The sequence below is a fragment of the Plecotus auritus genome, assembly GCF_963455305.1.
Source record: "Plecotus auritus genome assembly, chromosome: 3".
NCBI lineage: Eukaryota > Metazoa > Chordata > Mammalia > Chiroptera > Vespertilionidae > Plecotus > Plecotus auritus.
This window is the reverse complement of record NC_137772.1, coordinates 119,150,790-119,163,496: the sequence shown is the minus strand read 5'-3', so window position 1 is coordinate 119,163,496 and position 12,707 is coordinate 119,150,790. Positions and strand designations below refer to the sequence as shown.

The window sequence follows — 12,707 nt, the reverse complement described above, 5'->3', positions numbered from 1 at the left end:
AGGCACGCAGGTAGGGTTAGCTCAAGAACCCTCATTCTTAGCCCCCATAGTATAATTTCATGAACTCCCTGGAACAGTAGTACAACTTAAAACAGACACGTCCTAGCCCTGGCCAGCACAGTTGGTTACAATATGGTCACAATGTGCCAAGGTTGTAGGATCAATCTCTGGTCAGGGCACATACAAGAATAAACCAATGAGTGCATAAATAGGTGGAATAACAAATCAATGTCTCTCTCTCTCAAAGTCAATTAAAAAACAAAGCAAAACAAAACAGACACGTGCTACAAGCACTTCTCGCTGCCTCCACACTTTTCTTCAATCACTTCACCAAACTGCTATCTGTACTTCTTGGGAATCTCACCCAGTGTAACAAGAACGAATAAATGAACAAAAAATAAAATCAAATAAAACAGGAAATGGAATCCAACACATAACGCACTAGACTACTACTGCCTTATAAATGTTAATTTGATCTACATGGGGAAGGGACACTTGAACTCTCTGTATCCTGCAAAGGGCTAAAAATGAAGACAATGTTTAAAACATGAATTAAAAATAAATCTGTGATTTCCAAAGTCCCACAACATTAGCATTGTCACAGAAAACAAATCCTTTTGACAGTTTATTTTATAAATTGATGCCTATTTTACCCTCTAAGAATTATAGTGATCAGTTGATCTGAGTGAAACCTCAGAATCATAAAATCAGAACCTTATAGATAAGCTCCTCTCAGGCATCCCCCTGATAGAAGGTAGAAAGAAAGCCTAAGAGATACATCACTTGTCCAGTTACAAAGATCAGGACTAGGTCTAGAACTTAGTCTTCCAACTCTTAGTTCTGCTCATTACTTCCTCCTTATAAATAAATTCAATAAAAGGATACCAGCCTAATAAATATTTCATTAAAATTTGTGGATGAAATTAAAACTATCTTCATAACTCAGAGAAAGCATAAGCTTCAACATATGTAATAATATAAGTGATAGACACAAAAAATGTTTCAGGAAAGCAAAATAAAGCCTTAATTTACAGACTTGTAGCAAGTACACTCACAGGCTTTTAAACCTTTTACCAGGAGAATTTGAGTTGTACCCTTTGGGAATGTGAGGCAATTCTATTCAGAATAGCAATGCTTACCCTCCTAGTGGAGTATTGTTTATTTTGTAGACCCGTTGTTTAAGAAACTTAAAGCTACATACAAGATTTATTGTCATCAAATAAATGAGATTAATCAATAAACAAAAATAGTTTTCCTAAAATTTCTCACCTCCTTCCTATCTAGCAAACTAATCCTTGCATTAATTAGATACCTGGTATCTAAAAATTTAGGAGGTATCTTAATATACGAAATGATGTTCTAACAGCAACTAACATTTATAAGAAACTTTAATAACAATACACTTTTACATATATTACCTAATTTGATCCTAAAACAAATTATTTTACGACCATTTTATAGCTATTTTATGCCTAATTTGCTTGGCTAAAAAATGGCAGAGCCATGATTCTAAAGCCTATGGTATTTCTAACACAGTTCAGTACTTCTGCACTTGTCCATTTAAGCACCCTTGAAATGAAGAATTATAAAACAGACTCTGGGAAGGATCTGAGAAGAGCTGAAAACATGGAAACTGCCGAAACCGGTTTGGCTCAGTGGATAGAGCATCGGCCTGCGGACTGAAGGGTCCCGGGTTCGATTCCGGTCAAGGGCATGTACCTTGGTTGCAGGCACATCCTCAGTGGGAGGTGTGCAGGAGGCAGCTGATTGATGTTTCTCTCTCATTGATGTTTCTGGCTCTCTATCCCTCTCCCTTCCTCTCTGTGAAATATCAATAAAATATATTTAAAAAAAAAAAAAAAGAAAGAAAACATGGAAACTAAGACACTTGTTTCATCTTAAAAGTAAACAAGTTTTGCCTGCATTTTAAGCCACATTTATCCTATAAAATAGAAGGCTAATATGCAAATTGACCAAACAGCGGAACAACTGGTCACTATGATGCGCACTGACCATCAGGGGGCAGACGCTCAACACAGGAGCTGCCCGTGGTGTTCAGTGAACTCCCACAGTGGGAGCGCCACTCAGCCAGAAGCTGGGCTCACAGCTGGTGAGCACGGCTGCGGTGGTGGGAACCTCTCCTGCCTCTGCTGCAGGCGGGCAGTAAGGAGCCCCAGACTGTGAGAAGGATGTCTGGGGGATTGGGCCTAAGCCGGCAGATGAACATCCCCCAAGGGGTCCCAGACTGCGGACCCCCCATAGTGCATGAATGTTGTGCACTGGGCCTCTAATTTAATATATAATATTATTTAACACTCCTATCTTCTATTTGATACAGAATCGAAAATATACCACTGTGGTTTGGCTCCTCACTGCAAACCCCGAATATGCACATATCCCCTTTGAGAAACAGCATTTCAACACCCTGCTTCCCATGATGGCCAGAGTGCCCACACCTTTCACCTTAAAGCTTACTGTATGCCCTCTTCTTCTCTCACCTCAAGGTAACTGGGGTCTGGCACAGTCTTTACTGCTTCATAGAGCTCTGCACCATCCTGCAGGGCACAGACTTGTTGTCTGGTTAGTGCATGTGATGGTGTACATTGTTCTGTTATATTTTCTAGAGAAAAAAAAGTATCACTAATTAGCTAAACCACAAACTTAACAGTGCTGAAAACAAGACAACCAACCAAAAAACACACAAAGAAAGGAGATTAAAAAATAAAAAACCATTTATCTGCTAAAAATTTTCTAGGAAAATGTGAAGCTACTGTATTCATAGTTTAAAAAAATTATCAAAGAGTTTACTTGATTAGAGTAATTTGTAAATTATAAATAATTTCATGATTTACTTAATCATGAAAACAGCATGAGCTAGTAATATGTTAAGCACATCAAATTTTGAGTCTACTTTTTTTAAGATTGATATATAATATGACGTTAAATAATATAAAATATCATGAAGAAAAGAAGAACATAAAGTTACAGCAATAAAAAAGATAGTAAAAAAGTAAATTTCATGTCTTGTAAGCAAAAAACACTATGATTTTTACAATTAAAATTGATGCCACAGGGAAAATAAGTTCTAACTCCAAGTATAATAATGTAAAGCCCAACAACTACAATAACAAGAAATGCAAAAGTTATATACTATCTAATAAAGAGGTAATATGCAAATTGACCATCACTCCAACACACAAGATGGCTGCCCCCATGTGGACACAAGATGGCCACCACAAGATGGTCAGCAGGGAAGGGCAGTGTGGGCAATCAGGTCAGCAGGGGAGGGCAGTTGGGAGGGACCAGGCCTGCAGGGGAGAGCAGTTGGGGGAGACCAGGCCTGCAGGGGAGGGCAGTTGGGGGCAACCAGGCTGGCAAGCAAGGACAGTTAGGGGCTATCGGGCTGGCAGGGGAGCAGTTAGGCGTTGATCAGGCTGGCAGGGGAGTGGTTAGGGGGTGATCAGGCTGGCAGGCAGAAGTGGTTAGGGGCAATCAGGCAGGCAGGCAGGCAAGCGGTTGGGAGCTGGGGGTGGGGAGGGGAAGAGGAGCTGCAGGAGGTTGGCTGTGGGATTGGGCCCAATCCCAGCAGGCAGCGATCCCACTGGGATTGGGCCTAAACGGGCAGTCAGACATCCCTCAAGGGGTCCCAGATTGGTGAGGGTGCAGGCTGGGCTGAGGGACGCCCCCCCCCAGCCCCCGTGCACAAATTTCCTGCACCGGGCCTCTAGTAGTAAACATAAGGACACTGGAAAAAGAGAATGACAATGGCTTAGGGGAAAATAATTTTTTGAGTGTTTTTCTTTTTTTATATTGAATGTATCTGACATGTAACACTGTGGTAATTTAAGGTATACAACATGTTACTTGGACACACACACTGTAATATGATAGCCTTTGTATGAATATTTATCACACTAGATAACTGTTGTACAATATTGTTCTTTATATTCACTACTAGAGGCCCGGTGCACAAAATTCGTGCACGAGGGATGGGGGGTGTCGCTCAGCCCAGCCTGCACCCTCTCCAATCTGGGACCCTCGAGGAATGTCCGACTGCCCGTTTAGGGATCGGGCCTAAACGGGCAGTCGGACATCCCTCTCACAATCCAGGACTGCTGGCTCCCAACTGCTCACCTGCCTGCCTTCCTGATTGCCGCTAACCACTTCTGCCTGCCAGCCTGATCACCACCTAACCACTCCCCTGCCAGCCTGTTTGCCACTAACTGCCCTCCCCTGCAGGACAGGTTCCCCCCAACTGCTCTCCCCTGCAAACCTGGGTCCCCCCCAACTGCCCTCCCCTGCAGGCCTGGTCACCCCCAACTTCCCTCATCTGCCGGCTTGGTCACCCCTAACTGCCCTCCCCTGCAAGCTTGATCGCCCCCAACTGCCCTCCCTTGCAGGCCTGGTCCCTCCCAACTGCCTTCCCTTGCAGGCCTGGGCCCTCCCTTGCTGGCCATCTTGTGGTGGCTATCTTGTGTCCACATGGGGGCAGGATCTTTGACCACGTGGGGGCAGCCATCTTGTGTGTTGGAGTTATGGTCAATCTGCATATTACTCTTTTATTAGATAGGATAGAGGCCTGGTGCATGGGTGGGGGCCAGCTGGTTTGCCCTGAAGGGTGTCCCGGATCAGGGTGGGGGTTCCCTTGGGGCATGTGGTGGCCTGTGCGAGGGGCCTGTGGTGGTTGCAGGCCGACCATGCCCTCCGGTAACCCAAGCGGAGGCCCTGGGATCTGGGATTTATTTATCTTCTATAATTGAAACTTTGTAGCCTGGAGCAGAGCCAAGCCTTCTGCTTGCTCCGAGGTGGCAGCCTTTTCTGTTGGGATTTATGTATCTTCTATAATTGAAACTTTGTAGCCTTAAGCAGAGGCCTGGGCCGGCCAGGGTGTGCAGAAAGCTTGGCTTCCTCCATCGCCGTGGGCAACTCTAGCCTCCTGCTCTTTCCAGTTCTGTGGCTGCTGCCATTTCTATTTGGATTTATGTATCTTCTATCATTGAAACTTTGTAGCCTTGAGTGGAGGCCTAGGCTGGCAAGGGCAGGTGGAAAGCTTGGCTTCCTCCATTGCCGGGGAAACCCAAGCCTCCCTCCTGCTCTCTGTGGCTGTAGCCATCTTGGTTGGGTTTATTTGCATATTCGTTCCTGATTGCCTGGTGGGCATGACTTGTGGGTGTAGCGGAGTGATGGTTAATTTGCATATTACTCTTTTATTAGATAGGATTAGAGGCCTGATGCACAAAATTCATGCAACAGTAGGCCTTCCTTCCCCGGCTTCCCTCTGGCACCAGGACCCAGGCTTCTCTCACAGCCCCGGCTTTGACCAGAAGGTCGTCCGAAAGGATGTCCGGTCTAATTAGCACATTACGCTTTTATCACTGTGCACTGGATCTCTGGCTTATTTACTCCTTATTGCAAGTTTGTACCTTAAACACCATCAGTATTATTGCTTCACCCCATCTCCTGGTAACAACCATTATACTCTCCTTTTTTTACAAGTTTGCCTTTTTTATACTTCACATATAAGTGATATCATACAGGATTTATCTAGGGAAAAATAATTTGATAGTTCTTTCCCTTGCTGCTATTTTTTTCTCTAATGCCAAAAAAGGGACTATAAATGCTTTAGTACTGAAGCTTAAGAGGGAGTTTAAGACTTCTGAATAGTGCTATGGATATGTCATGCATTATTGTCTAATGACAATTACAAGTATCTAAAAGCTCGGTGTGTTGAATAAAAATGTAATAATTTGGGGTCAGTTCAATGCTTATCTATACATCTATGTAATAATATTTTTTTAAAATAGAAAAAAAATGATTCAGAATTAAAAAACAACTATTACTTAAAATAAAGACAATTCACCTAATTATAAAATTTAAATTAGAAGCCTCCAAAAATTCTAATGAAAACTTTTCATATAAATAAACTTGTAATATACAACTCACTTTACCTTCATGCTCTTCAAATTCTGCTTGAATTTTAGTGAATAACGCTTCTAGTTTCCTTTGTTGAGCCTCTGCATATTTTGCTGCTTCCTTTTCCTCTTCTCTTTCATTGCGAAATATGTATAATCCAGACGACGTCTTCTCCATCCACTGTAATAATACATCAAACAGAAATACACAGTAAGGAGGAATCATTCAAATTAACTGTCTCAAAAGAGTAATATAGCGTATGTTTCAAGAATATGTCATACCTGCATAGGGTATGCTCTTTGAATAACTACATCAACACAGCCAACATTTCCTCCATCACTGAAAAGTGATGACAAGGGGAGAGGAAAAGGTCTAGGGTCTGGAGAGAATCCAAGCTTGGCATACCAGCAAGCAGGCCGGGTACTGTTTGCAGAAATCTGGACAAATTAAGGAATACATAGATTTATAAGTTAAGTAAATAATATTCCATTCTATTTCAGATTCCGTAATATTTTCATTCTTTTAGGATTGCTTTAAAAATATTATCTTATATAATAAAAGCCTAATATGTTAAGTCTCCAACTGTTTGTTCAACCGTTTGACCAGTTGCTATGAGGTGCACTGACCACCAGGGGACAGACGCTCCAACCGGTAGGTTAGCTTGCTGCTGGGGTCCAGCCGATCGTGACTGGGCAAGACAGGCTGGACATACCCTGGAGCCCTCCCACAGTCCCTCCCTGGCCCCGATCAGCCCCGATTGGGACTGGGTGAGATAGGCTGGACATGCCGTGAAGCCTTCCCGCGGCCCCTCCCTGGCTGGCCAACCACCTGTCGTCCCTCCCTAGCCGGCCAGCCCCAACTGGCCCCGACTGAGACTGGACAAGATGGGCCGGACACGTCTGGAGCCCTCCTTCGGTCCCTCCTCAGCCAATTGGCTCCTATCGGAACTGGGAGAGATGGGCCAGACACACCCTGGAGCCCTCCTGTGGTCCCTCCCTGGCTGGCTGGCTGGCCCCGACTGGCCCCAATGGGGACTGGGTGAGACGGGCTGGACATGCCCTGGAGCCAATCTCCCATGGTCCCTCTCCGGCCTCTAAAATATTTCTTCTAATTAATTTTCTTTCAGTGTGCACAAAGCCGTGCACCAGGCCTCTAGTACTTTTTAAAGTGTCATGAAAGTAAATAAGAAAGTGAATAAATGAAAAATTTGATGAAAGTAAAAATACTTTCAAAATACAGTATCTTAAAAAATTGTTCACAAAACAGACTCATAGAAACAGAGAACAAATTGATGTTCGCCAAAGGGAGGGAAGTTGGATGAAAAAAAGGAAGGGATTAAGAGGTACAAATTGGTAGTTACGAAATAGTTATGGTGGTATAAAATACAGCATAGGGAATACAGTCAACAATAACGTAATAACTACGTATGGTGCCAGGTGGGTACTGGAAATATCGGGGGGAACACTTGGTGAAGTTTATGATTGTCTGATCACTGTTCTGTACACCTAACAATAATATAACATTGAATGTCAACTATAATTTTAAAGTTAAAAAAATTTTTTTTAAAGAGAGAGATTTAGTCATGGAAAGAGGGATCCCTATTGCACAATGTCCAGAGAGTGCATAGCAGAGTTAAGGGAGGCTTGGCTTTTTTTTTTCTTTTTAGGTTGAGGAAGACCTGTGGGTGTTTGATAGCTGAGGAGGATGGGCACTGCCAACAGATGAGTGGGCTGGTGATGAAAATGCTCTAAAACTGATTGTGGTGATGGTTGCACAACTCTGTGACTAGACTTAAATCACAGAATTGTCACGTTCAGTGGGTAAATTGCACGGTGTGTGAATTATACTTCAATAAAACTGTTTTTTTCCCCAAAATTGTTCATACTGCCATGGAGTCTTAATGTTATGTAAATATGACTACAGGCATATCTTGTTTCATTGCACTATGATTTATTACACTTCACAGATACTGTGTATTTTACAAACTGAGGGTTGGTGGCAATCCTGCATCGAGCAAGTGTGTCAGGGCCAAGAGGGCACCAATTCCATTCCTGGTCAGGGTACATGCCCGGGTTGTGGGCTTGATCCCCAGGAGGGGGCATGCAGGAGGAAGCAGATTGATGTTTCTCATTGATGTTCCAATCTTTCTCTCCCTTTCTCTCTATAATCAATAAAAACATATTTTAAAAGAAGAACTACTTCAAGAAAATTTCTCAGAATTCAATGAAGGACATATGTTTATAGACTGATTTGCCACTGTGTACCCAGGACAATAATTACAAAGTATGGCTGATACCAAAGTACATTATTATGAAATTTCAGAATAATGGAGACAAATGATATTGAAAATGTCTTGGAAACAGATCCCATAGTGAAGGACTGGGAATAAGAATAGCACTGAACATAGCAGAAGCTATACTAGAAGTAAGAAGGTAATAGAGAAAATGTCTTCAAAATTCTGAAGAAATTATTTCAACTGCAAATTCTATATTTGGCCAACCTTACAATATGATCAAAAGAGCTGCATGCTCCCTTTCTCAAAAAGGCTCTGGAGGCTATGTGTCCTTAAAACTAAAGAATAAACATAGGAAGATATAAAATCCAGAAAACAGGGCTACTGACACAGAAAGAGGTGAAAATACTGTCTAGGATGATACCTGTGCAGCATATATAGAAAATAACCACTCAAGGATAAAGAAGGAATATGGAGAAGTTCAAGAATCATCAAGAAAAATAGATGGAACCAATAAAGGTATTTTAACACATTGAGATGAGTTTTACATAGCTCCTGTGTGGGAATGAATTGGTAGTAAGGACACAGAAAATTAAGAAAAACAAAAACAAAACAAAAAAGCAAGATAGTCAATAACTCGGAAAGCAGTAAGTTGTAAAGAAAGTAAGTGTAACCTGGCCTGCGTGGCTCAGTCTATAAACGTATGTCCTTTATTGAGTTCTGAGAAATTTTCTTGAAGTAGTTCTTCTTTTAAAATATGTTTTTATTGATTATAGAGAGGGAGAGAAAGATTGGAACATCAATGAGAAACATCAATCTGCTTCCTCCTGCATGCCCCCTATGAACTAGGAGGTCACGGTTTGATTCCCAGTCAGAGCACATGCCTGGGTTGTGAGCTCGATCCCCTGTGAGGGCATGCAGGAGGCAGTCAATCAATGATTCTCTCTCATCATTGATGATTCTCTCTCTCTCTCCCCCACCCTCTCTCTTCCTCTCTGAAATCAATAAAAATATATTTTAAAAAAGAAATGAAATGTAATCATAGTTTATATGCTGAGTTGCAAAAAATATTTTTCATAGTCATTATAATGTAAATATTGAATAAAGATTTCACCCCTCTTTCACAGCAAGAAGCTAATAAAGGTCTAAACTGAAGGAGAGAAGAAAACACAGCATATAAGCAAAGGAACAGCCAAAGGGATTTGCAGTGGTTGCCTTTGTGGGGCATGAATAGGGGGTCAGGCAGGGTTGCATCAGTGAATGTTTTTTGGGGTCATGAGCCTTTATAAAGTCACGTGCCACTTAATGATGGGGATACGTTATGAGAAGTGTGTCTGAGGAATCTGCCACTTTATACTGAGATTATCAGTATATTTTCAAGAAACAGAATAGCCTTAACAGGTATAAGTATATTTAAAATTCCAAATGTAAAAACCTTTTTAGAATTTAACTGAATCAGTGAGTGATTTTTATTAAGCAAGTGCATTAATTTAACTTACCTTTAGCATAAGAGATTCTGGGGCTTCAAGAGGCGCACAGGCATCAGGAGAGCCCACCAGTTCTGCTCCGTGAGTGATGATCTTCTGACCGACAGCCAGTCTACCTTTCTGTACAAGAACTGAGAGGGGAGGGTCCAACTGGGCCTTCACAGCATACCATCCATCAGTCAGTTCCACAATAGCTGCTTTGCTGGTATCCACACCACTAGTTTTACTGTTAGAAGTTTCAGTTAGATTTGTGCTTGGTGAAAGTATTTCAGAAACACAGAGAACAAGTGTTTTTGCAGCTGTGTCATCCCTTTCCATTATCTTTTTTATAGCGGATCTTCGACTTCTATCAATTTCCATATCATATCTAAAAAGAAAATGTGTTATTTTGGGAATTGTGAGTACAATTTCAATGTAAAAACAGTCAATGAATAATCTACCTATATATAAAAGCCTAAGCAACCAAACGACCAATTGACTGGTCGCTATGATGTGCACTGACCACCAGGGGGCACATGCTCAACGCAGGAGCTTCCCCCTGGTGGTCAGTGTGCTCCCACAGTGGGAGCGCCGCTCAGTGACGGGCGCCAGACGCTGGGCTCATGGTTGCCCAGCGCAGCTGTGGCAGCGTGAGCCTCTCCCGCCTCCCCAGTAGCACTACTGAGCAGCAGGTACAGTGGGGCTGGGATGAGCAGGAGCCACCTGCTGCTTCGTGCACTACTACATCCCCCGAGGGGTCCTGGATTGTGAGGACGCAGGCCAGCCTGAGAGACCCCACCGGTCCGTGCACTGGGCCTCTAGTTGAAACTAACACTTTAATAACTTTATTGAAGAAATACTGAGACAAAAGAGAATTTAAAATTCGGTAGCTAGCAATATATTATGTTTTATGCCATTAAAATATGAATTAAATATTAAAACCTCCCAAATGCAAAGATGCTTTATTAATTAGCAATCCCCGAAAAGTGGATCAAATTGGTAATTCATATTCCAAGAAGTTATGGAAGGGGTGGAGGAAGAGGGAAGCAAGAGGTGTATAAATGTGTGATTTCTCTTAAGTGGTGCCTGGGGGATGATAAGAGAACTAATTACTCCATACAACTGACCAGCAGTATGGGATAGCAACTGTCACTACCAGCTGGGTTGTGTTCCTCTACCTGTCTACCACATGAGTAGGGAATGTTCAGCCCGCAGACCATATAAGGCCCTTGAAATCATTTGGTCTGACCCTGCCAAGGCATTAGGGGTGAGTTAATTCAATGTTTGACCAAAATATGGCAGGCTAATTTTTAAGTTGATAATTTTGTATGGCCTGCAAGTGATGTTATATCAAAATGGCCCTTGGCAGAAAAATGGTTCCCCACCCCTGCACTATGACATGAATCACAGACTGCACAGAAGTCTGAACTGTACCCAAGATCTGATTACATAATGTAATGCTTTAAACTTGCCTGTATTTTAGTTGAAGAAGCACCCTTTCTGGGCTTAGGCATCTATTAGCAAATTCCTTAGGAAAGGCAAATTCCATAGCTGCCAGTTTCCATATAATCCATCTATAGTGATTATAGACCCAACCTCTAGAAATAAGCTTTGGATCCACACCTGGGGTGTCACACAGAGCCCTGAACAAAGGAAGGTAGAATAAAATAGAAAAAAAAAAAAAAAAAAAAACAAACTCCACATAAGATAATATTAAATTCAGTAACCATGACTATTCTTGGCAAAAATCTATACTTTATAAGATCATTTAACAAATTTTTATGAGTTAATGTATAATCAATAGCAATATAATTTTAGAAAACGATCTGATATGTATCAAAATATACTTATAAAAAGTCACTAAACATATTAGTCAATACAATTATTTCAACTGGAAAATGAAATCCTTAATTTAAAATAATTATATTTGAGATTATTTTTCTTACTAAAGAGACTGTTTTTAGAAATCACTTAAGAACTTCCTTCTCTAGTCCTGGTGCTCCTCTCTCTGCTCAAATCTCAAACTCCTCTTCTTTACCCATTCTTACTTAGTACTAAGGAAGCAGAAATAATCAAAAGACAACTTCCATAAACTTCCACCCTTACATATACCAACTCACCAACTTCTGTACTCTTCACTTTGCCTTCTCCTGCCTTTTGTACACAAGCTTCCAACCTTTCTTGCCTAGTCAAGGATACTGACCTAAAAAATGCCTTCTCTCTCTCCTGCATCATCCATTTTATTCCAGCGGCATAAAAAACAGTTGTTCTACCTTAAAACAAACAAACAAACACAATGAAACTAACACCCCCTACTTCCTTCTCTAGCTACTGCCCTTTTCTCTACTTCTCTTTTTGGCAATGACTGAAAGAACGACTACAGTCTCTCTCTCCAATTCCTCTTCTTCCTCTGCCCTATTATTGCATCCTGATCAGGCTTTTGCCTCACCAAATTACTGAATTATTTTATTAAGATCAGTGATGACCTCCATGTTGCTAAACCCAGCCATCAATCTCAGTTCCCATCTTACTTTACCTATTAACAGCACTGACATAGCTGGTCATTCTCTATTTCCTGAAGCACCATCATCACTTGGCTTGCAACACACCACACTCTTTAGCATTCATTTCTAACTTGAGATTGCTCTTTCTCAGTCTCTTTTTCATGGCTTTAAATTCCATCTATATCCTAACAATTCTCAAATTGATTTCTCTGGCCTATACTTTACCTATGAACTCCAAATGCCTATTCAACATCTCCACCTACATGTCTACTGATATCCTGAACTTCAAAAGTCCCAAACTGAACTCTCAATTTCCATTCCATCCTTGGTCTTCTCAATTTTCTGTACATGGTAATTATCCTTCCAACTGCTGCCAAAATTTTTGGGGCCACCCTCATTCTCCTCATCCATCCTTGAGCAAATGCTCAAGATGCCATCTTCAAAATATACCCAGAATCCAACTGCTTTTCACCAACTCAACTGTACCTCCTTGGTCCAATCAACTATTTTTCACCTGGATTATTGCAATACCTTCCTAAGTGGTCTCTCTGTTTTTACCCTTGCCCCTCCCTACAGTCTGATTCCAACAAG

The 12,707-nt window shown here is 41.6% G+C and overlaps 1 protein-coding gene across 1 annotated transcript in view; it reads right to left on the bottom strand.

Annotated features, from left to right (window-relative positions):
* BRCA2 (BRCA2 DNA repair associated) overlaps positions 1-12,707 on the bottom strand; it is an 81,098-nt gene that overhangs the window by 20,683 nt on the left and 47,708 nt on the right. Inside the window, exons 16-20 of the mRNA XM_080662134.1 lie at positions 11,085-11,255; positions 9,646-10,000; positions 6,195-6,350; positions 5,949-6,093; positions 2,499-2,620 (exon numbers count right to left, since the gene is read on the bottom strand). Of these exons, the coding sequence (XP_080518260.1) occupies positions 2,499-2,620; positions 5,949-6,093; positions 6,195-6,350; positions 9,646-10,000; positions 11,085-11,255 (949 nt within the window). The remainder of the gene's footprint in view (positions 1-2,498; positions 2,621-5,948; positions 6,094-6,194; positions 6,351-9,645; positions 10,001-11,084; positions 11,256-12,707) is intronic.